General features: G+C 39.2%; 1 protein-coding gene across 3 annotated transcripts in view; it reads right to left on the reverse strand.

Annotated features, from left to right (window-relative positions):
- Window positions 1-591: 591 nt before the first annotated feature.
- Window positions 592-25,787, reverse strand: part of ZC4H2 (zinc finger C4H2-type containing) — a 67,614-nt gene continuing 42,418 nt past the window's right edge. For 2 of the 3 annotated variants that reach the window (XM_070502318.1, XM_014832958.3), the window contains exons 2-5: window positions 5,860-6,031; window positions 4,096-4,268; window positions 3,053-3,215; window positions 592-1,932 (exon numbers count right to left, since the gene is read on the reverse strand). In XM_070502318.1, the coding sequence (XP_070358419.1) occupies window positions 1,819-1,932; window positions 3,053-3,215; window positions 4,096-4,268; window positions 5,860-6,015 (606 nt within the window). In that variant the 5' untranslated portion in view covers window positions 6,016-6,031 and the 3' untranslated portion in view covers window positions 592-1,818. The remainder of the gene's footprint in view (window positions 1,933-3,052; window positions 3,216-4,095; window positions 4,269-5,859; window positions 6,032-25,787) is intronic. The other variant, XM_014832959.3, reaches the window with a different exon arrangement.

The following is a 25,787-nucleotide window of genomic DNA, read 5'->3' on the forward strand; positions in this document are numbered from 1 at the left end:
CAACTATTCCTAACATCAAGCCATTCCAAAAAGGAAAAAAGCTTAAAGAAAAAAAAATCATGGAGAAAAAGTAGAAAAAATATGGACTCTGGAACCAGACAAACCTGGGTTCAAATCCTGAAACTTCTCTTACTAGCTGTTTGTTAACTCTGGACAAGTTATTTAACTTCTCTGAGCTTCACTTTACTTTTTTGAAAAATGGCAATAAGAATGAGTAGTTTGAAAGGTTGTTTTGAAAATCAAATACAGTCATTTATATAAAGCATCTTGCATAGAGACCTGACACAAAGTAGGTACTGAATAAATGGAAATTATTATTATAATAGGGTATATTATTGTGGTGCAATATGCCTGGTTTTCTAATTTGTCGGGTGGAGTGAATAAAAGTGAAGAAGAACTACCCAGAAGGGCAAAGACATTACATTTTTCCTATGACCTGGTACATGTAGGCACTCAGTCAGCATTTACTCCAATGAACAAATGTTTATTTAAAAGGATTTGTACAGACATAGCACTCTTACTTTCAAAGAGCAGAGGAACTTTTTATATTATGAACACACAGACACTGTGGAAACTTAAAACTACAATTAAGGAAGGAAGGAAAAATATGCCCCCCTCCCCACAGCCAGGGGCTGTGACCTGTAGCAAAAACTTTTTCAGTCAGCTGAAAAACCCCCATCCCTGTCCCATAAGTCTGAGCGTGGTTTGACTAGAGATCTGGCTTTGGTGCAGGGGAGAGCTGTAGGGCTTGGGGAGCGCGGTGCCTTTTCTTTTGGGAGGGAAGGCCACCTGCACAATCTACAGAAAAGGGGGTGGCCAAGCAGATGACCTGAGCTGAGGCTGCCTTATAGAAGAGGGGAGATCCAAGAGAGGGAGGGAATGGAGAGAAAGTCCCTGCGTGTGTAAAGGGATTGGCACTCACTTGAATCTCAACTCACTCCCCTGACCCCTAAAATATCCCACTGAGTAAGTGCCAGAGTAATGGTTTTGAACAAAAGGTAATGCAGATATAAGCTTGGGGACCATCTCAGCCTAAGGTACCCCTACAGTAGAGCCCTCAGCCCAATGACTTAGGCAGCAGAGTTAGGCAGGACTTGAGGAGTGGGTTTGGCTCCCTGATCTCACTGTGGAGAACGTCTACTACTGATTTGCTAAAACTAGGGTCATGGGGGAAAGGCCCACAGATCTCAGAACCCTCAGACAAATAGCCTGGTACCTGAGAACTTTAGTATATATGGGAGACTGGCGAGGAGGGGTGTGAACTCAATAATAAACAGCCAGGCCTCCAAAATGAATATGAAAAGGAGGGCTTGTCTAAGCTACCTCTTGGCCTTGAAGATGAGATAAGAGTGAGAGGTGGCTGGGGGACATACATGCACCAAGCCTATTGGAAAGTCCAGCAAGAAGACTGTTATCCCTTCAGAGCCTAAGGCAAAAGTACAGGGAGGGGGCACACTGGAGCCTGCACCTGAAATAAGATATGGGCCTCCTCCAGCCCTCAGACACAGGAGACAGAGAATCACATCTGTGCCTTCTGCCCTTCCCTCAGTTCCAAACAATGGCATGGGTTGAAATGTGGGTGGGAGAGAAGGGATCATCAGAGACACTGTCAATAGCACCTGAACCACATCTCTTCCTAAATCAAAAACCCCAAGAAGAAAAAGAAGTAAGAGCAAAGTGAGACAGGGGTTGTGCTTCCATCACATTAAATAGGAGACTTGGTAGAGGTGGGGAAGGGTTGTTTCACATCAGGACATCAATTACTCTGGCCAAGGGGAGGGGTTATGAGCAGCAGAACTCTATGTGTTCTCTCTCTCTTCATTCATCCTGCTTCCGTTTCGGCTTTTTGGGGTTTCGGGACCGACTCTTGGCTTTGCACAGAGGGCATATAGGTGCATTCCGGTGAATCTGCTGATGACATGACAAGCAGGCCTGGTGGGGGGCACAGGACACAAAAAGTTAGTGGTCAGATTCTTCTAGGGCATGATTCAGCCTTCTGATCCCCAGGGGTCCAGAAAGCAATTGTGATTTCCCAACAGGAAGGAGCAGTAACAAGTGAGAGAGACCCAAGTAGAGAGATCAGTGCTGGATGTAAGGGACATAAAAGATATAAGGGAGTGAAGATCAAATAGGGGTATTGAGGAAAAATATCCAAAACTTGAAAATAAGGCAAAATGAGAATTGTACATCCATTTAGTATTATACTAGAAGATAGTCCAACAGGCCCACTCAAGGATTATTTCTTTCTCTAGGACAGGTATCAGTAAACTTTCTCTATAAAGGCCAAGATAGTAAATATTTTAGACTTTTCAGGTCATATGATCTTAGTGACAACAAGTCAATTCTATTTTACATGAAAGAAGCTATAGATAATACCTAAACAAAGGCATGGAAGTGAGCCAATGAAACTTTATTTACGAAAACAGGAAACAGGTCAGACTTGGCCTGTGGGCTCTAGTTTTCTGACCCCTACTCTAGAAAACTGTCCTTTTGTTTGACTATTTATCATTGATAAGGACCCGGACTCTGTGATTTATGCTTATAAGCTGCAAATGGTTTTTGCCCAGTAGAGATGCAGATTATTTCTGTTCCGAAGAAAAGATAATCACAAAGGTTAGTTTTATTGCCCTGTAGGATATTAACCATTCCTGTATTTAACTTTGCAAACTTATTTCACTATTCCTCTCCTTTCCTGGCTATATAATCATCTGTTCTTCAAATGCTTTTAGAACCAGCTTTGTAATCCTGCTAGCTCCCTCATTAATGACATATGCTCACTATATATTTGTTTGAGTCACGTTTCGAAGTTTTTGACAATTATATGTTGGCAGAGCCTGCCAATCTCCCTGCATTCTAACCCCTCTGGGAAAGTGAGGTAACAAAAACAGTAGGTCCACTACAGCACACACACACCATCCCTTCTTCTGTGTCCCAAGCAAAAGCTGTTTTAGGAAGGTCCCAAATACGTAAGGCCAAAGCTGCAGACCTAGCCTTCTATGGGGCTTCTTGAGGATGCCTTGCTTCCTCCATAGCTCTTACCCAGCTCACTCACCTTCATTGGTGGGGGTTGCTGCCTGAAGGTGGCTGTTTGCCGAGTGTCCTGCTTCCTAGCCACTTGGAGTTGTTGGGCGGCAGCGGCTGCAGCGGCCAGGGACTCAGGGATGGGGGGCTCCTGAGGCTCTGTCTGCCATTCTGCTTTCTGCTTTTCAAAGTAACTTTGAAGATGAGAGACATTACATTAGCTGGATCATTCTGAAAGCAAGCAGAACCTTGCCCATCTTAAGGACTCCCTGCCACAGAACCAAGGGGGTTGGGCTGTGGCTCACTATAGAAAGTTCTTGCAACCTCCCCAGCACAGGTTCTTCTCCCTGGGTACCAGGCCCATTGTCTGATCAGAAAGGTAATCCTCCTGCTCCTTAGCTCTGACAGACCCAGAAAATCAAGAAATCCAAGGGCTAGCAAAGTCCTCAAAGGACATTCATCTACCTTCCATCTCATGTTCCTTTGTAGTATTCCTATTAAGTGTCTTCAGGTCTCTGCTGACATAGCTCTAGGAAGAAGAAGCTCACCACTTCCATAGGCAGACTGCTTTACCTTAAGGAAGTATGCTTGCTTCTACTGAACTGAACTCTGTCTCTCTGTAAGGCAAGCCTAGTTCTTTAACTCTGGGTCTTAAGGTGAAGTTCCAGGCTAGCCCCTAGAGACCATGAAAGCTCAGCCTTCTGTGTTTTCAAAGGTTTCTGGACACTCCTTCTAGCCGTTGACTTGGGAATTGACCTCTTAAAAGCCATAGACACAGACACACACAGAGTCATACACATAGTCTTGTATTGTCAAAATTGCTCAAAGAATTTTAAAAGCCATCTAGTAATTCCAGTCTAATTATCCTTCTTTTAGTGTAACAGCCCAGCACAGAGACTTGCCCAAGGTCATGCAGTGGATTAGCCACTGACAGGCCTGGGGCTAACACTGTGTACCCTGACTTTCAGACCAGGTTTTATGTGTGTACATAAGCCTGTGCATATATGTGTGTGTGTGTGTGTGTGTGTGTGTGTATGGTATGTATGTAACAGGGACAAGGGGCTGGCAGCTTACTCCAAGGAGAGCTTCTCTTCCTCTTCACATAGGTCAGGGAGCCTCTGCAGACCCAAAGTCATGCGCAGGGCATCCACATGTTCCTTCAGTGGTTTATACTCATCATGTAGCCGCCGGGTAGATTCTAGCAGCTTGTTTAGATCATTCTCAGACTGTTTGATGGTATTTTCCATCTGGAACATAGAGTGAAGTAGACACAGAAAAGACCCAAAGATTCTCAGTGAGGCTCTACAGCTGAATGGCTCCAGAGCCAGAACAATCTATGGTCAAGTCTTCAATCCACCATGTATTCTGTGTGATTCTTGTCAAACCTCAGTTTCTTCATCTGTATGATAATGACAATACTAGTGCCTACCTCATATAATCTTGGTGAAGGTTCAATGATGGAATTCATATAAAGCTCTCGGTACAGAGGCTAAGACAGAGTAAAGGCTCAATAAATGGTAGACATTAATCAAATATAGCATTAATCAAATATAGCGTCTTAGAACTGGAATGGATGTTAGAGTTCATTTAGTCTACCCCACCATGATTTTACATATCATAGAATTGAGGTTCAGAAAGAAGAAGGAACTTCCTCAGAGAAATACTTCTTACAGGCAAAGCCTAGATAAAGACTCAGGGCTTCTGCCTCCTAGGCCAGTAGCCTTTCTTCTAAATCAGTGGTTCTCAAAATGTGGTCACCAGATCAGCAGCATCAGCATCTCCTGGGATCTCATTAGGAATGCAAATTCTCAGGCATTACCCCAGACATACGGAATCAGAAACTCTGGGGTGGAGTCCAACAGCCTGTGTTTTAACAGGCCCTCCATGTGACTCTGATGCATGTTCAAGTTTGAGATCCACGGGCCTAGATTTTCAGCCCCTCTGTGGCTAATATCTTCTTCATTTCATTGGCTCTGTATCCTTGGTTAGCTGGCAGCAGAACTGCCAACTCCTCATAAGATCCTAAAACCCTATGATCTTGTGCCACAGAAAATCCCAAGTACCTACTGTCCAAATTGCATTTATATTCCCTTTAAGATCCTAAGCCTGGCAATATCAGGAAATAAGTATTGCCACAGAAATGAGTTTTCCAATAATAGAAACTTAACTCCTTCAAATGTAATTTAAAAAAAAATATGTCTCATTGTCATATGCTCTAAGGGTTGGAAAGGACCTTACAGGTCAGCACCTCCAACCTCTCTCCTGGTGAAAGAACCATCAATACTGCAGCCCAGACAGGTGATAATTCAGACTCTGCTTGCATAATTCCAAAAAGTGGGAAGCTTACCAACTTAGCAGGTAGTTCATTCCCCATGTTCGAAGAGTCTTCAAAAGAGACTCTAATGACAGAGCCCCACTTTGGTAGGCCAGCAGGGATGATTTGTTTGGCCTAGTTGGAAGCTTTAGAACCCTTTAAGCTAGACCTCAGAGGTAGCTGCCTGCTCTGCTTTTCTGCAAGGCTAGCTCTCAACTCCCAGACTCCTAGAATAAGAGCATATCAGAGCTGAAAGAGACCTTAGAGGTGACTGAATCCCTCTCATAATACAGACAGGGAAAATGAGGCCAAGAGAGAAGAAGGGGGATGTTCAGTGATATATAGTCAATCAGTGACAGAGCCAGGACTGGATCGCAGAACTTCTAGATTCTTCTACTCCACCACAGCCTGATGCTTACTTTCACAAGTTGGTGACAGCCACATCTCAAGGAGAGGTCACAGCACTCACTACTGCCTATTCCTCAAACGGCCCAGAGGAAGACTTCAGGGAGCCAGTCACGTACCACATTGATGTCAGCATGGATCAGTCGGAGTTCCTCCACGTGGGCCATCTTCTCCTGTAGCAAGAGGTCCATTTCCTGCTTGTATTCCTTCAGGTGCCTCTCTTCTGACTCAAGAGCCTCAAACTCAGCCTTCAAACGGGCCTTGATCTTCTCCATCTGCAGGGTCTTGTTCCTGCAATTCCAATAAAGCAGAAAACAGACCAGCAGGAGAAAGGAAGAAAATGGGAATGGGGTACAGAGTTAGGCCCTGAGCTAGGGATACCTTTCTAAACCATCTTTCTAAGCTTTCCTCTCTCTAGGCAGAGCCAATCTGAAGCCATCTCAAAAAAGTTAGGAGATTCTTCTAAGATAAAAGCTCAGTGGGTCTCAAATGGGGACAATTTTGTTCTCTTATGGGGCATTTGCAAATGTGGGACAGGTTTCAGCTGTTATATGATTTAAGGGAGAGCACTACTAGCATTTAGCTGACATGGGCCAGAGATGCTAAACAGCCTCTCAATTCACAGGGAAGTCCCATACCACAGATAACTCCCACCCAAGATGCCAACTGTGACCTCTTGAGAAACTCCAGAGCAGCACTGTCCAATAAATTTTCTACAATGATGGAAATATTCTATATTTATGCTTTTCAATACAGTAGCCACTAGGGACATGTAGCTACTGAGCACTTGAAATGTGGCTAGTGCAACTGAGGAACTGAATTTTGAATTTAATTTTAGTTACTTGAACTTTAAACAGCCACATGTGGTTAATGGCTCCCATATTGGATAGCATAGCTCTATAGGGTCCACTCATCAGTTCCAGAAGAGGAAGGGGAAAGTTAAAGAATGGCAGCTCATTTCTTTTTTTAGAAAAATAAAACCTGTTTCTGCTTAAATTCCAATTGCATACCCTCTGGCTCAGTAATCCTACACCTGGGAATTTATTCTAAGGAAATAATTCAAGGAAGCGAAAAAAGGTTGATACACAGCAATGCGTTTTCTGGGCTGTGGGCAAAATTTGAATATTTGACAGCCATTAAAAAGAATCACTATGAAGACTTATGACATGGAAAATGTTAAGGATATGATACTCAATGAAAAAGTATACACATTATTTTGTAATTTCAAAATGTACGTGCATGTGCCTAAAGAAAAGCAACCAGCAAGGGTACAGTTTCAAGGATCTTTAAGACCATTTGAAGCCTGCTTAAGTGAAAGGGCCATCAAAACTTTGGAAGCAGGCCCCTCTAGGGCACATTATCTTCCCACTGGCTCTGTACTCTCTAGTTCTCAGGTCCTGCCTAGCCATTATCCATTACTCAGATTTGACATCTCCTTTCTTCTGCTTCAGTAGCTGGCTTTCTGTTCTGTCCCAGCCAATCCCATGGGTGCTCTTGCTCCACAACCTTGACCTCAGCCTGCTGCTGTCTTCAGTCTTTCTCTCCTTTATCAACATTGCCTGTGGCTCCTGCCTGTGGCCCTCAATGGCACAGAACCACAGAAAGAATTGTGTTAGATGGGTAGGATGATGGGAAAAATTTTTCTTTCTATATTCAAAAACTTTTTTTCATGTTATTACATTGTTTTTACCTTTGAAAAGGGTAAAATGATAGGTATTATTATCCCATTTGTAAAGAAGGAAATTGAGGTTCAGGGTAGTAACTTCACCAATACTACAGAGCTATTAAGTGGGATGTTAGGATTTAAACCCAGGGCACTCTAATACCACCCATTACTCCACACTGCCTGAGTTGGGTTACCCAGGCTAAAGGGCATAAACACATCTAGAGTTCCTGGTATACCTGTTCGACTATCTTGCAGAAGGATCATACTGATTTGTATTGGTCAATTAATTAACTATTTAGAGCCCCTCCTATATACACTTCTATTTTCCTCCTCTAGATTACATGCAGCAGAGCACTTTGAACTTTGCCTATGCATACCCCAATTTACAGATGGGAAAACTGATACAGTGTCTTACCTTAAATCATATAGCCAGTATTTGGCAATGCTGGGCCTAGAACCCATTTCTGCAGGCAGAACCATATTGTGAAAGAAACATGGGCTTTAGATTCAGACCTGGGTATAAATCCTGGTTCTGCCTCTCACTAGCTATTTGCCCTTAGACAATAATAATAATAACTATATTTATAGTTTAACTATATTGAGCACCTAAATGTACCAATTATAGAGAGTTTAAATATATATTTATTCAACAAATATTTATAGAACATCTATCATGTGCCAGGCACTTACTAGGTGCTAGGATAGAAGAGAGAACAGGACAGTCTGTGGACAGAAACCTTCATCGAATGAGGAAAATAGACCGTTAACACACTGTTACCTGCAAATCTATGTGATGAGTAGTAGGGATGAGATGCAGAATGCAGTGGAAGGGTACAACAAAGGGATCTAACACAGTCTGAGGAACATTGTAGATTCAAGGGGGGAGTCAGGGGAAGCTTCCCTGAGAACCTGAGGAAGTGACATCTAAGTTAAGACCTGGAGAATGAGTAGGAGGTAGCTAGTGAGTGCAAGTAGACACAGAGGAGAGCAGTTCAGGCAGTGAGAAGAGCATGAGCAATGGCCCTGGAGCAGAAAAGAATATGGCACATTAGAGGAACTGAACAAAGGTCAGTGTGACTGGAGCATCTACTGCAAGAGGGAGGGGGCCTGAGATGAAACTAGGGAGGTTGCCAGAATACAGCTGGGAGATTGTGATGAAGTGGGAATTTTATCCTCATGGGAAGGGGAAATGATAGAATTTTAAGCAGCAGGAGAGTGACATAATCTGATTATCTCAGTTCACTTCTCTCAGCCTTGGCTTCCTCATCAGTAACACAGGAATAATAAAAGACACCTACTTTGCAGGTTATGAGTATGTGGCACATGGTGGGCAGTCAACAAATGATAGTACCCTTCCCTTCTCACTCTGCCCAACTCTTCTGACTTCTGGTAAAGGTCATCTCCTTTACCACAATGGTTTGACCTTTGTTATAAAGATCCTACAGTGAGTAGGGTGTGTGTGTGTGCTTGTGTGTACATGGATGTGTGTATATGTACTAGCATGAGTGGCAAGGTATATTACCAGTTACTAAGGTTATAACAATAATCATTAGCGTAAGCCACTTCATAATATTAATTTTTTTTTATATTTTATAGTGCTGGGCCAAGCCTTCCTAATTTGTAACCAATTCAATTAAGATGTCATCAACTACTACTAAATAAAATCAGGTGAGAAGTCTCTCACTGATACTTCATAGAAATCAGCATAGTACATCTTTCCCTGTTTAAATGAATTCCTTTTATCTAATCCTCCCTTCTCCCTCTGTGCCTAATCTACTTACACAGCCCTATGTTGTCAGGCAGGAATCACTGCAATCCCACATTAAATCAAAATAAACCAAAGGCTTTTCACCTTGTGGGTTAACAGTCAAGTGCTGCCTGGAATTGGAAAATCAAAGGCATAAAGCCTTTCTCAAAGAACCAGTGGTATTTCCTCTCCCTGGGGAGGAGGGCTGTCACCAGCAAAATGGCAGCTTTGTCCTTTGGGTAGGAAACCCAGGGTAGCCACAATGTCTGCCTCTATCAAAGGTGTTTTGGAGCCTTTTCAATTGTCCACTCTGGGAAGAAATAGCAAGGACTAGAGACCCTGACTAAGGGAGAGAAGGGCCAAGACTTCTGGTTGGGGAAAGAAAACAGAGTTGTGAAGATAGATTGCAGAAATAGCCTCTATTTGTTTCTCTGGGAAGAGCCTGGCCCATGCCTTAGTGGAGGGACAGCAGTGTCACTGCAGTCTTTGATGGTACTACTGTCACCTCTCAGCAGTGGCATACTAAGGGCAGGGCAGTGGAAGCAGTCCACGCTGGATGCAGACAAAAAGGGGGCACATTGTGTGTAAAGAATTAAAAAATATTAATAGAACCAACTAAAGTTGGTTTGCTCTTTACTATCACTGTGCACTGAAAATTCTAAACAATGTCCACTGAAGGACATCTGGGCTGATCCTAGTTTTTAGCAATTATGAGTAAAGCTGCTAGGAATATCCATGTACAAGTTTTAATGTGACCATAAGTTTTCATTTCTCTAGGATAAATGATCAAAACTACAATTGCTGGATTGTACGGTAATTGCACGTTTAATTTTTCAATAAACTGCCAAACTGTTTTCCAGAGAGGCTGTACCATTTCACAAGCCCACCAACAATGTATGGGTAATCCAGTTCCTCCACCTGGCCAGCCATTTTACTTGAAGTGTTTTAAGAAGTAGTATACCTCAAAGTGATTTTAATTTGCATTTCCCTAATGGCTAGTGATGTAGTACATTTTTTTATTTGTCATCTGTATATCCTTTTCCATGAACTGTCCGTGCATGTCTTTGGCCCATTTTCTAACTGGATTATTTCTTCTCTCACAGTTGAGTTTTGAGAGTTCTTTATATATCCTAGATATGAGTTCTTTGCCAGATATCTGGTTTACAAATATTTTCTCCCAGTCAGTAGCTTGTCTTTTCATCCTCTTAACCAGGTCTTTACCAGAACATCTAAAAATGTTTTTGATGAATTCCAATTTGTCAAATTTTTCTTTTATGGATAATGCTTTGGTGTCATGTCTAAGACTCTTCGCCAAGCTCTGGGGTCTGCAGATTTTCTCCTACATAGTTTTCTAAAAGTTTTATAGTTACATTTATACCTACAATCCATTCTGAGTTAATTTTCACATAAAGTGTGAGGTTTGGGCTGAGAGTCATTTTTTTGCTTATGGATATCCAATTGCTCCAGCAGCCTTTGTTGTAAAGACTATCCTTCCTTCATTGGATAACTTTTGTACCTCTGACAAAAATCAGCTGGATTACATACTCGTGTGGGTCAATTACTGGGTTCTCAATTTTGTTCCACTTATCTATGTGTCTGTCCCTTTGTCAATACCACACAGTCTTGATTACTGTAGCTATATAAGTTTTGAAATCGGGAAGAGTGATTCCTCCCACTTCATTTTTATAGTTCAAAATTCTTTTAGCTATTCTTGTTCTTTTGCCTTGCCATATAAATTTTGCCATATAGAATAATCTTGTCTATATCTACCAAAAATCTTTCTGGGATTTTGATGGGAATTTCATTAAATTTGTATGTCAATTTGGGGGGATTGATATCTTTACTATACTGAGTTTTCCAAACCATGAATACAGCATGTCTCTTTATTTATTTAGATCTCCTTTGATTTCTTTCATTAGCATTTTGTAGTTTTCAGCATAAAAGTCCTGTACATGTTTTGTTAAATCTTTGTTACACTTAGGTATTCATGTTTTTGAGTAATTATAAATTGTTTTGTATTTTTAATTGTAGTTTCTATATGCTTATTGCTATTTTTTCTGTTAATCTTATATCCTGCAACCTTGCTGACTCTTATTAGATCTAGAAGTTTTCTGTTTTGTTTTCAATTTATTGAGATTTCCTACATAGACAATTATGTTATCTGCAAACAAGGACAGTTTTATTTTTTCCCTTTCCATCTATATGCCTTTATTTACTTGCTTACTCAATTGTCCTATCTAGAACCTCTAGTGCCATATTGACTAGCAGTACTGAGAGTGGACATCATTGCCTTGTTCCTGATCTTACAGGGATAGCATTCATTCTTTTGCAATTAAGTGTAATGTTAGATAGCTGCAGGGTTTTTGTAGATGTACTTTATCAAGCTGAGAAAATTCCCCCATATTCCTAGTTTTCTAAGAGATTTTATCATAAATATTTATTGAATTTTGTCAAATGCTTTATCTGTATCACTTGACATGATCATGTGATATTTTTCTTCTTTAGCCTGTTAATATGATGAGTAAGATTCATTGATTTTTGAATTACAAACCAGCCTTGCATCTCTGGAATAAACCCCACTTGCTCATGATGTATAAGTTTTTTTATATATTGCTGAATTCTATTTGCTAATAATTTGATAAAAATGTTTACATCTATATTCATGAGGGATATTAGTTTCTAGTTTTCTTGTATTGTCTTTGCCTGGAATTTGGTATCAGGGTATTAAGGGCTTCATAAAATGAAGTGGGAAGTGCTGTTTCTACTTTTACTTTCTGGAGAGATTGTTAAGAATTGGCATTAAAAGACAAGAAATAACAAGTGTTGGAGAGGATGTGGAGAAAAGGGAACCCTCACACACTGCTAGTAGGAATGCAAACCGATATAGCCACCATGGAAAATAATATGGAGATTTCTCAAAATCTTAAAAATAGAAATACCACATGATCCAGCTCCCACTACTGGGTATTTATCCAAAGAACATGAAATCAACAATTCAAAGAGATTTATGCATCCCTATGTTCATCACAGCATTATTCACAATAGCCAAGATGTGGAAGCAAAGCAAGTGTCCATCAACAGATGAGTGCATAAAGAAGATGTGGTATATAGAAATACAATGGAATACTACTCAGCCATAAAAAAGACAACATTGTACCATTTGCAACAACATGGATGGACCTTGAGGGTATTGTGTTAAGCGAAATAACTCAAACAGAGAAAGACAAATGCTGTATGATTTCACTAATATATGGGAGATAAACAGACACATAGATAAGGAGAACAGACTAGTGGTTATCAAAGGAGGAAGGAGTGGAGGGAGGGCGACAGTGATAAAGGGACACATAGGTATGGTGATGGATAAAAACTAAACGATTGGTGGTGAACATGACGCAGTCTACACAGAAACTGAAATATAACAACGTACACCTGAAAAATACACAATGTTATATGTGAATATGATCTCAATAAAAAAAAGAATTAGTGTTAATTCTTTTTTGACTATTTGGTAGAATTCTCCAGTGAAACCATATGGGAGTGGAGATTTTGGTTTTGAGAGTTATTAAATTACAAATTCAATTTCCTAAATAGTTAAAGGTTTATTCAAATTATCTATTTCACGTTGGGTATGTTGTGGTAGTTTGTTTTTTGAGAATCAGTCAATTTCATATAATTTGTCCAATTTACACAAGTAAAGTCATTCATAGTGTTCCCTTGCTATCCTTTTGAAGTTTGTGGAGTCTGTAGCAATATCCTCTTTCATTCCTGATGTCATTAATTTGTGTCTTCTCTTCTTTCTTTGATAGTGTTGCTAGAGGTTTTCCAATTTTATTTCTTTTTCAAATAATCAGCTTTTTACTTCGTTGATTTCTTTACTGTTTTTCTGTTTTTAATTTCATTGATTTCTGATATTTGTATTATTTCCCGTTTTCTGCTTGTCTTGGGTTTATTTTACTCTTCTTTTTCTAATTTCTTGAGGTGGGAGCTTAGACTATTAATTCAAGGCATTTCCTCTGTTCTAAATTAAGCATTTAGTGCTATAAATTTCCCTCTCACCACTGCTTTTGCAGCATCCCACAAATTTTGATACATTATATTTTCAATCTCACTATGTTCAATGTATTTTTACTTTCCTTGAGACTTCATCTTTGAAACATTCATTATTTTAGATATATGTTATTTACTGTACAAATGTTTGTTGATTTTTCCTGGTATTTTCTTTTTTGATTTCTTGATTTCTAGTTTGATTTTATTAATGTCAATGAACACACTCTGTATCTCCATTATTTTAAATTTGTTGAGGATTATTTTGTATCCCAGGATAGGGTCTATCTTGGCATATGTTCCATGGGCACTTGAAAAGCATGTGTATCCTGTTTTTGGGTGGAATGTTCTATAAATATTAATTAGATCCTGTTGTTGATGGTATTGTGGAGTCCTATACCCTTGATGATTTTCTGTCTAGTTCTATCAAATGATAGAGGCATGTTAAAGATTACAACTGTAATTGTTGATTTGCCTATTTCTTCCTTCAGTTCTATCAGATTTGCTTCACGTATTCTGCAGTTCTGTTGTTTGGTGTATACCCATTTAGGATTACTATGTCTTCTTGGATTGACACTTTCATCATTATGTAATGTACCTCTCTGTACATAGTAATTGTCTTTGCTCTGAAGTCTACTTTATCTGATATTAATATATCCATTCCTGCTTTCCTTTTTTTTTGTTTTTTTTTTTTTGTTTTGTTTTTGAGGAAGATTAGCCCTCAGCTAACTACTGCCAGTCCTCCTCTTTTTGCTGAGGAAGCCTGGCCCTGAGCTAACATCCATGCCTATCTTCCTCTACTTTATATGTGGGACGCCTACCACAGCCTGGCATGCCAAGCGGTGCCATGTCCACACCCAGGATCTGAACCAGTGAACCCCAGGCAGCCGAGAAGCAGAACGTGCGAACTTAACCACTGCGCCACCGGGCCGGTCCCGCTGCTTTCCTTTATTTAATGTTTCCATGGTATATCTTCCATTGTTGTATTTTCAACATACTTATATCTTTATATTTGAAGTGAGATTCTTGTAGACAGCATATAGATGGGTCATGCTTTTTAATTCTCTTGGCTAATCAGTATTTTAATTGCAGTATTTAGGCTATTTATACTCAGTGTACTTATTGATAAGTTAGGCCTTAAGTGTACATTTTATTTTTTGTTACTATTTGATCTTTCATTTGATTTTCTGTTTTCTTTTTGCTGCCTTCCTGTTAATTGAACATTTTTTAGAATTACATTTTATCTACAGTGTTTTTAAGTACATCTCTTTATATAGTTTTTTAGTGGTTGCTCTAGGTATTACATTTCATAATTTATCATAGTTTACTGTGTCATCATTTTATTAGTGTGAGTGAAGAGTAGAAATGCTACCTCCCTTTATGTCCCTTTACCTTCCACCACATAAAATATAATTATCTGATATATTTCTTCTACATATATTGAGAATCACATTAGACAGCACTATATTATTGCATCAACAATCAGAAATGATTTAGAAAACTAAATAGGAAAAGGAAAATGTACTGTACTTTAATCATATTTTTATTCTTTCTGTTGGTTTTTCTTTCTTCTTAATATTCCATATTTTCTTCTTTTATTGTCTCCTTTAAGATAAATTCCTTTAGCTATTATTTTAGGGTAAATCTACTAGTGACAAATTCTCTTAGTTTTCCTTCATCTGAGAATGTCTTAATTTCTTCCTCATTCTTGATGGATATTTTTGCTACATATAGAATTCTGGGTCCATTCCCTACACCTTTTACCTCCCCCACCATAGGCAACCATTCAAAAGTATTTAACGTCTACTCTTTGTGCTGCATGTGTTCTTCCGAAGTGTTTATTATTGTTTCATATGAAATTATTTATATTAATATATAATATATATTAACTTATATATAGAGAGAGAGAGACAGAGAGAGAACAAGAGTGAACGAGCAAGCTTATGGACTGAATCGTGCTCCTTCAAAATGCATGTTGAATCCCTAACCCCCAATGTTAATGTATTTGGAGACAGGGCCTTTAGAGTGGTAATTAAAGTTAATGAGGTCATAAATGCAGGACCCTAATTCAATTGGGCTGTTGCCCTTATTGTAAGAGGAAGAGACATCAGAGATTGCTCTGTCTCTCTGCATGCACAGAGAAAAGGCCATGTGAGGACATAGCTAGCGGGTGGTTGACTACAAGCCAGAAAGAGAGCCCTTAACAGAAAGCAGATTTGCTAACAATTTGACCATGGGCTTCTAGCCTCCAGTACTGTGAGAAAATAAATGTCTATTGCTTATGCCACCCAGCCTGTGGTATTTTGTTGTGGAAGACTGAGCAGCTTAATATAAATTTTGCTACTCTGAAGTGGGGTGCTACTTTAATAAATACCTAAAAATGTGGAAGTGGCTTTGGAACTGGGTGATGAGTAGAGGCTGGAAGAGTTTTGAGGTTCATGCTTGAAAAAGTCTATATTGCATCCAAGGGACTACTGGTAGAAATACATACATTAAAGGTACTTCTGGGGAGATCTCAAAAACAAAATAGGAACATGCTATTGGAAACTGAAGGAAAGGTAATCCTTGTTATAAAGTAGCAAATAATTTGGTTGATTTTTTTTTCTAGTGTTTTGTGGAAGGTAGAACTTGTGAGCAATAAAATTAGCAATTTAGCTGAGGATATTTTTAAGCTAAGTGTTGAAGGTGAGGTCTGGCTTCTCCTTGCTGCTTACAGTAAAATGCAAGAAAAAAGAGATAAATCGAAACAGCCATTAAGCAAAAAGGAACCAGAACGTGAAGACTTGGAAAATTCTCATTCTATCCATATTGTAAAAAATGATAAAACATGTTCTGAGAGAACACCAAGGGTCTGGATGGAAAATCACTCTATGAGGATATTACTTATGATTTTAATCAGGTATCTCAGCAGAAGCTAAGAATAGAGATGGGATTATACAAGCACAGACACTGTCAGTACAGACCAAGGGGAGAAGAAAGAGGATGAAGTAAAGGAAAGTTTTTGGAATTCTGGGACTCAACAGGACAGGACAATAGAGTTATTTGGCTGCAAATATGCTTTATCCTTCAAGTAAAGGGAAAAATGATGCCAAGGTGATTCAGATATCATCAGGGCTGCCACTCCCACCATAAACCCAGATCTAACAGATCCAGGGGTAAAGGCTGTTTCCTCCTCAGTTTCAGAGAGTGGGTCCCCTCCCCAGTTTCAGTGGGCCAGGATTCCTCTAGTGTCTCAGGAGAAGGGTGACTGCAAAGAGCTGCAGGAGTGGGGATGCCACGAAGAGTTGTGGGGGTGACACTGCCCAAAGCATCCAGCCAAAGAAGAGCATTTTCATGCTTGAGAAATCTAATGGAATTTTCCTTGTTAGGTTTTGCACTTGCTTGGGATCCCTCATCCCTATCTTCTTTCTGATTTCTCCTTTTTAAAAAGGCAATTTCTATCCTATGCCTGTCCCACCATTACACTTGGGAAGCAGATAATTTGTCTGGTTTCACAGCTGGAGAGGATTTTGCCTCTGGATGAATCATATCTCAAGTCTCACTCAAAGCTAATTTAGACGATATTTAGATGAGACTTTGAACTAGGCATTGATGCTGGAATGGGTTAAGATATTTGGGGCTCTTGGGATGGGATGAACCAACTTTACATGCACGAAGGACATGCATTTGGGAGAGGCATAGGGTGGAATGTTATGGAATGTATTATGTCCCCCTAAAATACATATGTTCAAGCCCTAATCAACAAAGTGACTATATTTGAAGAGAGGACTTTCAGGGAGGTATAAGATTAAGTAAGGTCATCACAGTAGGGCCCAACTCTATAGTAGGTAGCCTTATAAGTACTGGAAGGGACATGTGAGCTCTATCTCCACACAAGAACAGAGGAAAGGCCATGTGAGGACACAGGAAAGAAGCGGCCATCAACAAGACAGAAAGAGAGCCCTTGCAAGAAAAGAAAATTGCTTGTACCTATATCATGGACTTCTAGCCTCTAACATTGTGAGAAAGTAAATGTCTGTTGTTTAAGCCACCCAGAATGTGGTATTACAGTGTGGCAGAAAGCAGACAAATACATACATACATATATATATATATATATATATATATATATATATATATATATTATAGACTAATGATACTATCTAGTTTTCAAGCAGCACTCTGATGTTAAGATCCAGGATTCTGGGCCAGCCCAGTGGCACAGCAGTTAAGTTTGCACGTTCCGCTTCTCGGCGGCCCAGGGTTTGCCAGTTCAGATGCCGGGTGTGGACATGGCACCATTTGGCACACCATGCTGTGGTAGGAGTCCCATGTATAAAGTAGAGGAAGATCGGCACAGATGTTAGCTCAAGGCCAGTCTTCCTCAGCAAAAAGAGGAGGATTGGCAGTAGTTAGCTCAGGGCTAATCTTCCTCAAAAAAAAAAAAAATCCAGGATTCCTTCCTCCTAGGTGTGGCCATCCACCATACTTTACCTGCCCACTCTTCCAAGGAAAGACTCTCAGTTTGCTTCCATCTCACCCCTCCACAAACAACACTTTAGTGAATATTCTTTTTCCTGTCTGAGTAAATTTAGGGGTATATATCCCAGGAGTGGGAATTTTGGGACACAGGTAATATATATTATTTCATCTAAGTGGTGTCAATTTCTTCTCCAGGATGGTTACACCAGTTCACACTCCTACCAGTAGTGCATGAGGGCTCCTGTATCTGTATTTGTACTCAGGAAGCAGGAGCCATGGGGAAGCTTGGGGGATCCACCCAATCGGAGACCTATAACAGAATGCACCCTGATTTTGTCTCATTTCTCTCTTAACCTGTGCTCAACCCACCTTGTACCTCTACCCCACTACCATCAAGATCTGATTAAGAGCTTTGCTTAGTTATTCCTGCTCTGGCCTTCCCCAGTCCCTGATCTCTGGGGGTTAAATGAGAAATTTATATGAAGGTGACTGTATTTATTTGGGCATTTACAGTGAAGAAAAACACGAAGCAATGCTGGGCACTGACAGCAGCCAAGTGATTCACATACAGCAAGTGGTTCCAGGGACTACCAGACCAATGTGGGTAGGACCTGAGCATATGTGAATCTCCAGGCTGGGAAGGACCTTTGAAGGCATCTATTGCCCCCTCCCAAACACTGCTTAAGTGTTCCTCTATAACATTAATGCCAAGTGTTCAATTACGCTTTCCATGAACAATTTAGTTGTAGAGTTGTTGCTACTTCTCTAGATAATCCATTCCATCTATAGGCAACTCCAACAATTTGAAAACCCTAAGGTCACACAAAACACAAATGCTCCTGTCCCCCAAAATTCATTCTTCCCTCCTTCCACAGTAACAGAATCTCTGGTTTTCATCTGGGCATGTGATGTCTAGAATAAAGACTATATTTCCCTGTCTCCTTTGCAGTTGTTTCTGGTCATGTGACAATGTTCCAGCTAATGGGGTGAAAACATACGTGATATGTGCAACTTCTAGGCTGTGACCCTAAAGGAAAGAAGCATGTCATTCACGTCCCCTGTTGCCCTCTTCCCACTGCCTAAAATGTGCACACAACATCGAGCCATCCTGAACCATGTAGATGAGGGCAACACCTTGTATGTGGTGAAGCAACAAGATAAAAAGAGCCTGAATCCCCAACACTAAGTAACCACACAAACCACAGATAGTTTGTTCCAAGACTGATAATGTCAGAGAGAAATGAATTTCTGTCTTGTTTCAACCACTGTTATGTTGGAACCGAGTTGGATTAGCTTTACCAACAACTTGGCTAATTGGTTTTTGCACTTAATTGAATCTAAGATGCCACTGAATGTAAGTACACATTATTCTATATTACTAAAAAAGAGTTACCAATTAAATTACGACAAAATGTTTTCTTTGTTTTTTTTCAAAATGTTTTCTTATAACTTAAATGTCAATTTAATACTTGCTGAAAGAGCTCTTGTAGACTTATTTAAGACACTATTTTTTATCAGACTTTTCTAGTCGGAATCATTCCTCACACACAAAAACTTTTCATTTCAAGGGAGAACCATGATGAAATCTTTTTGAAGACATTTTAAATGGCAATTAAACTCAACACATACAGTGGCAATCATGCACATAAGTCACTTGAAGGGATGATAATATAAACAGCCATGGCCAAGTTTGTGTGTGTTCATACACTGACAACAACACAATGACCTCTTGGCCAAGAGCAATTGTAAGGCAGCATTGTATTTAAGACACATCTTGACTTTAGGTTTTTTAAAATATAAAATATGTGTGTCTTAAATGGTTAAATCTGATCTTTTAATGCCAAATTTGGGGAATAACCTTGATTTCCACTTCTGGTCAAGATAGAGTAACAGGGAAAAGATTTACCCTCCCATGCAAAATAACTAAAACAAAACAAACAAACAAAAACACAAGGGAAAAAAACATATGAAACAACAGTGCTCATTAGACATTAGGCGAGTAAGGTCAGTGATCTCTGAGAGATGGGAAAGCTTGGATAAGCCCAAAGATTGCCCCATCTTAATGCCTAGAGAAATATACTAGGATTCAAGGCAGGGACAGAGAACTCAGACAGAGTCTGGCAGTCTTTCTCAATTGAGGAAATGGAGCTATGAGTCTGGGGAAGCCAAGGCATCTGAAGTTTGCAGGCAAGAGTTTTGGAGAGGGGAGACCTGTGTAGAGAGAGAATGCTTACAATATTCAGAGGATCCCTCTCAAGTATTCAGTTAAGTATTGACCAGCACATGTGTGTAAGGAAACTACCTGAGGCCAGGGAATGAACCACCCAGAAGGATTTGAGTGAACAGTGATCAGAGCCCACAAAGGGAAGGGAATAGTGACTGTTCCAAATAGCCAAGGTGGAAAAACTTCACAATTCACAAAAGCATTAAAGTACAAAGAAAAGTTTTGTACCACTACTGGGGAAAAAAGAGCTCTACACTAAATGCTGCTATGATTCCACTTAGCTAAGCTGAAATGCAAGGTCCAGAAGGATAGAACTGATTCCAAGCATCTTAATGACATGAGCCAGAACAAAGCTGAAGAATACTTATAGGAAGGAAAAAATATGCAAAATTAACAAGGTAAAATTCACAATGCCTGGCATCCAATCAAACCTTGCCAGGTGTGCAATTTAGCAGGAAAAATACAACCTATAATGTAGAGAATAATAAGTCAAAACTGACCAAGAAATGAAATGGTAGATAAAACTAGTAGCCAAGGACACTAATAGTTATTATGAGCTCATTTCATATGTTCACAAAGCTTGAGGAAATACTGGCCACATTAAATAGATTCATGGGGGAGATGAAGAAGACCCAAATAAAATATCTACAGATGAAAACTACAATGTCGAAGATGAAATCTACATTAATTGATTCAGACAATAAAGGAGAAAAGATACATGAACATAAAGACATAGCAATAGAAGTTTCCCCAAACAAAATATACAGAGATAAAAGATTTAAAAAAAAATAAACAGCATCAGCAAACTGTGGGACAACTTCAAGTGGCTAAAAAGACAGGTAACTAGAGATAAAGAAGGAGGGAGAAAAGAAAAATACTTGAAGAATTAATGACCAAAATGTTTCAAATTTGGTGAAAACTATATATCACTGATCCAAAAAGTTCAACAAACCTCAAGCACAGAAAGCATGAAGAAAACTACACCACGTCATATCACAATCAAATTGCTCAAAACCATGATAAAGAGAAAATCTTAGCAGCAGCCAAAGGAAAAAAGGCACATTGCCTAAGGAGGAACAAATAACAATGGAAGCAAGATGACAGTGGCAGATCATTTTTAAAGTACTGAAAAAAAAAAACTTGCTAATATAGAGTTCTTTACATAGTGAAAATAACTTCTAAAAACAAAGGCGAAATAAAGACCTTTTTCAGACATAGAAAAGCTGGAATGCTACATCACCAGCAAACCCTCTCTCTATAAACGTTAAAAGTGTCCTTGAAGCAGAAGGAAAATGATAGCAGAGGAATATTGAGCACCGAACATGAAAAAAATATGATGACTCTTTTTCTCATTATTTAAATTACTTAAAAAGATAATCAACCATTTAAGCCAAGAAATACATCAATGTAATAGCACAGAGGCCAGAAATAGAGAAATAAAGGTGTAATGTTGTATACTATGTTGTATACTAGTTTCGTATACTATGTCTGCAGCAGTATAAGACCAATTGAAGATAAATTGTGACAAGTTAAAGATATATATAACAGACCCTAAGGCAACTACTAAAATAACAAAACAGAATCATAGCTAATAAGTTAGAAAAAGAGATCAAATGGAACCATAAAATATACTTAAACCAAAAGAAGGCAGGAAGGGAGGGAATAGGAAACAAAAAACAGATGAGATAAATAGAAAATAATAAGGTGGCAGATTTAAACCTAACCGTATCAACAAGCACCTCAAATATAAATAGTCTAAACATCTCCAATTAAAAAGCAGATTGTCAGATTGGATTAAAATAAAAAGGACCAAATCATGGGCTACCTAAAAAAATCTCACTTTAAATATAAAGAAACAAGTCACAGGATGGAAGGAGATACACCATGCTAACACTATTCAACAGAAACCTGGCTAAATGCAGTGGGGTATCTTGGATTGCATCCTAGAACACATAAAGGACATTATTTGAAACACTGGTGAAATACAACAAATTAATCTATACAACCAGTGCAATCCTATCAAAATTTCAGCAGACATTTTTGAAGAAATTGATAAGTGGAATCTAAAATCCAGACAGAAATGCAAAGGGCCTAGAGTAGCCAAAACAACTCTGCAGAAGAATAACAAAGTTGGAGAAATTACACTGCCTGATTTCAAGAATTATTATATAGCTGCAGTAATCAAAACAGTGAGGTATTGGCATAAAGATACACAAATAGACCTACAGAGCAGAATACAGAGTCCAGAAATAAACCTACAAATATACCCACAACTTATTTTTGACAAAGGTGCAAAGGCAATGCTGTGGAGAAAGGATGGTCTTTTCACCCAATTGTCCTGAAACAACTGGATATGCACATGTAAAAAATAAATAAACTTCAACTTATACTTGTATCATATACAAAAATGAAGTGAAAATGCATCATAGCCCTATATGTAAAACCTAAAAATAAAATTTCTGGAAGAAAACATAGGAAAAAATCTTTGTGACTTTGGCTTAGGGAAAGATTTCTCTTATACGATACAAAAATCACAATCCATAAAAGAAAATACTGATGAACTGGACTTCTTCATCAACATTTAAAATGTCTGCAATTCAAAAGACACTAAGAATTAAAAGACAAGAAAGAGACTAGGAGAAAATCTTTGCAAAGCAGGTATCTGATGAAGGACTTGTATTTTGAATATTTAAAGAACACTGAAAATTCACAGTAAGAAAACAAACAACTCAACTGAAAAATGGGCAAAAGAATTGAATAGACACTTCACCAAAGAAGATATATGGGTGGCAAGTAAACCCATGAAGAAGCTCAACAGGATTAGTCATTAGGGAAATGCAATTTAAAACTACAAAGAACTGCCACTTCACACCACTATGATGCCTATAATGTCTTTTGTAAACACACAATAACAAGTGTTGTAGAGGATATAGAGAAACTGAAACTTTCATACACTGCTTCTGGGGATGGAAATTGGCACAATCACTTTGGAAAACAGTTTTGCAGTATCTTAAAAAGTTATATGCATGCTTATCATATGACCCAAAAATTTCACTCCTAGGAATCTAACCAGAAGAAATGAAAACATATTTCCACACAAAGACTTACATGCAGCATTATTTACAACAGCCAAAAGGTGGAAACAACCCAAATGTTCATCACCTGCTGAGTGAAGAAACAAAATGTGGTATATTCACAGAGTGGAATACTATTTGTCAATAAAAGGAAAGAAATACTGATAAATGCTACAACGTGTAAGAGCATCAAAAACAATATGCTAAGCTACATGCGATATCCTGAAAAGGCAAATCTATAGAGACAGAGAGTATATTACTGGTTGCCTGGGGCTGTGGGTGGGAACAGAAACTGACTGAAATTGAGCATAAGGGCTCTTTTTGGGATGATGGAAATGTTCTAAAATTGTATGGTGTTGATAGTTGCCCAACTCTGTAAATTTACTAAGTCACTGAGTTTTACACCTAAAAGTGGATGGTTTCTACAGTATGTAAATTACAACTCAGTAAAGCTTTTAAAAATATATCCTCCAATGGCTTCTTACTTCACTCAGAATCAAATATAAACCCACAACATGGTCTGAACCCTAATTCTAAACTGTTTCTACTCCTCTGCTCGAGTTTTCCCAGGAAAATAAATGACTTGTCAAAAGGTTTCTGTAGAGGAAATACATTTTTAATGGAGTTGGTTGATTGAGGTACCCAGGAGGAAGGGGAAGGGGTGTTAATGATGAAAAAAAGAAATAGGGACTTGTTACCCTTGTGGTTGATTGCCTTTACTATGCTCTTCAGGCTTAGTATCTAAAGCCCACCCTTCCATGTTCTGTCCACCAACTAGGTAGTTTGGGTTAAGATTAAATATAAGTAAAATGTCCTTCATTTCTCAAATCTATATAGTGGGCATCATGTCAGCCACTGCTTAAATGCACACACACAATAGCTTACTTCTCTTTAAATCTTCTATCAATCAAGTGGACAAAAAAAATTATTAAGCAAGTACCATTTACCCAACAGTGTTCTGGATCCTGTGGGTGATTGATGAGAAGACCCCTTCCTTCAAATAGAATAAGTGATTGTGATTCAACATAGAAAAATAAGCCAAATCATAATACTTTATGGTTGAAGTGGAAGTGGGACCCCCAGGGTCCTTATTCTCTCTTCAAATCCAACCTCACCTGACTCTACCAGAGTATCCCTTGATACACCTCCCTGGAACTCCCAGGGCTCCTCAGGACCTTATTTCAAAGCCACTAATCAAATCCATCCTCTCCATTTCAGAGATGAAGAAACAAATGTCTAGTACAAGAGCATACAGTTATGGTCCTCTGCGTCTTCTAAATATACAGACTTACACATGAAGCAATTTGAAATCCAGACACTTATATATGCAAGCGCTTTCTAGAGACTGGCACTATACCATATTTCTGTCAACTCCACATCAGCTATCACACTGCTTTGGCCATAAGCAGGGTTCAACAATTACATCTGGAGTGTGACAAAAATGGATTCAAATAGGTGGTAAGTCCAGGGTACTGACTGTAATTTCAGTAGCCTAAGAGAAAGAAAGACATTACCATAGGTGGGGGGTTTTCATTCATTCAGTAAACATTTATTAAGAGTCTGTAGGTGCCAGAACTGAGAAGGAAATGGGTGTTAAGAAAGGCTTTATTTAACAATAATAGCTACTATTATTATTCTTTTTGGTGCCTACTATGTTCCAGCAACTGTGCTAGGCACCTTATACGCTATCTAATTTAATCCTCATCACGACCTCATGACATTAGCTTCATTTTTACAGATGAAAAATTTGAGGCTGAGAAAAGTAAAGTGATTTGCCCAAGATCACAAAGCCAGGAAGTGGAGAATCCAGCATGCTGAGCCTAATAACCTGTCTATAGTGCCAAGAAACTTTCCTCATATGATAGATTTCAAGCCACGGAAAACAAGCCAATGGCTTGTCCTGGCTCAGTCACCAATTTTCAGGATGAAATAGGGTACATTATGGAACCTCTTGGAACCTTAAAAATTCTACCTGAGAAGTAGGACTCAGTGTAGCCCTGCACAGAGTTGTTGGATGACTCCATGAGATGGAAGCTGTGGAATGTTTGGTGCTCCAAGTGTAGAAAGTATCCAAATCATTCAAGATCTGATTTTATGTGGAAATTTCATAATGAAATCCTCCCAAGTGGCCACAGAATACCAGGAAAACCACAAGACACTTACTTCCTTAGGGTCTTACACACTCACTGGGGCCAGTCATACCTTACTGTTGAGCCAGGATTTCTGACTTCCCTAGGCCACAGCCTCTCCAAACAGAGTCCTGGACCAAGATAAAAATATTTAGCTGGCTAACTTCTGGTTAACAATGACTCTTGCTGGCTAACATGGAGGAAGGGTGGAGAGGAGAGGTTATAGGGCAATGGATCATCCATACCTGGGACAAACTTGGCAGGTTCATCTGTCACCTAGCTTCAGAGGTGACTTAGCCCCAACAGTCACTCAAAAAGCAGGGCAGTACAGCTGGGACCTGTAGGACTTAAGGATGAGCAGATCAAGTGAAGACAGTGGCTAATGGAGATGGATGGAAACCTGTTCACGTTTGTTGATAAGCTAAGAGAATGGTGAGAAGTAGACAGATCCAGAATATATTACATAGGTATAACCTGCCAGGTCTTACTAATACATTGGTTTTTACAAGTGTGGTCCCTAAACCAGGAGCAACAGCATTGCCTAGGAACTTACTAGAAATGCAAATTCTCAAGCCCCATCCGAGATCTACTGAATCAGAGACTCTGGTGATTAAACTCAGCAGTCTATGTTTCGACAGCCCTCCAGCTGGAGCCTAATGTATGTTCAAGTTTGATAACCACTGTGCTACTGTTTTGGATACA

Source organism: Equus asinus, chromosome X (assembly GCF_041296235.1).
Source record: "Equus asinus isolate D_3611 breed Donkey chromosome X, EquAss-T2T_v2, whole genome shotgun sequence".
Taxonomy (NCBI): domain Eukaryota; kingdom Metazoa; phylum Chordata; class Mammalia; order Perissodactyla; family Equidae; genus Equus; species Equus asinus.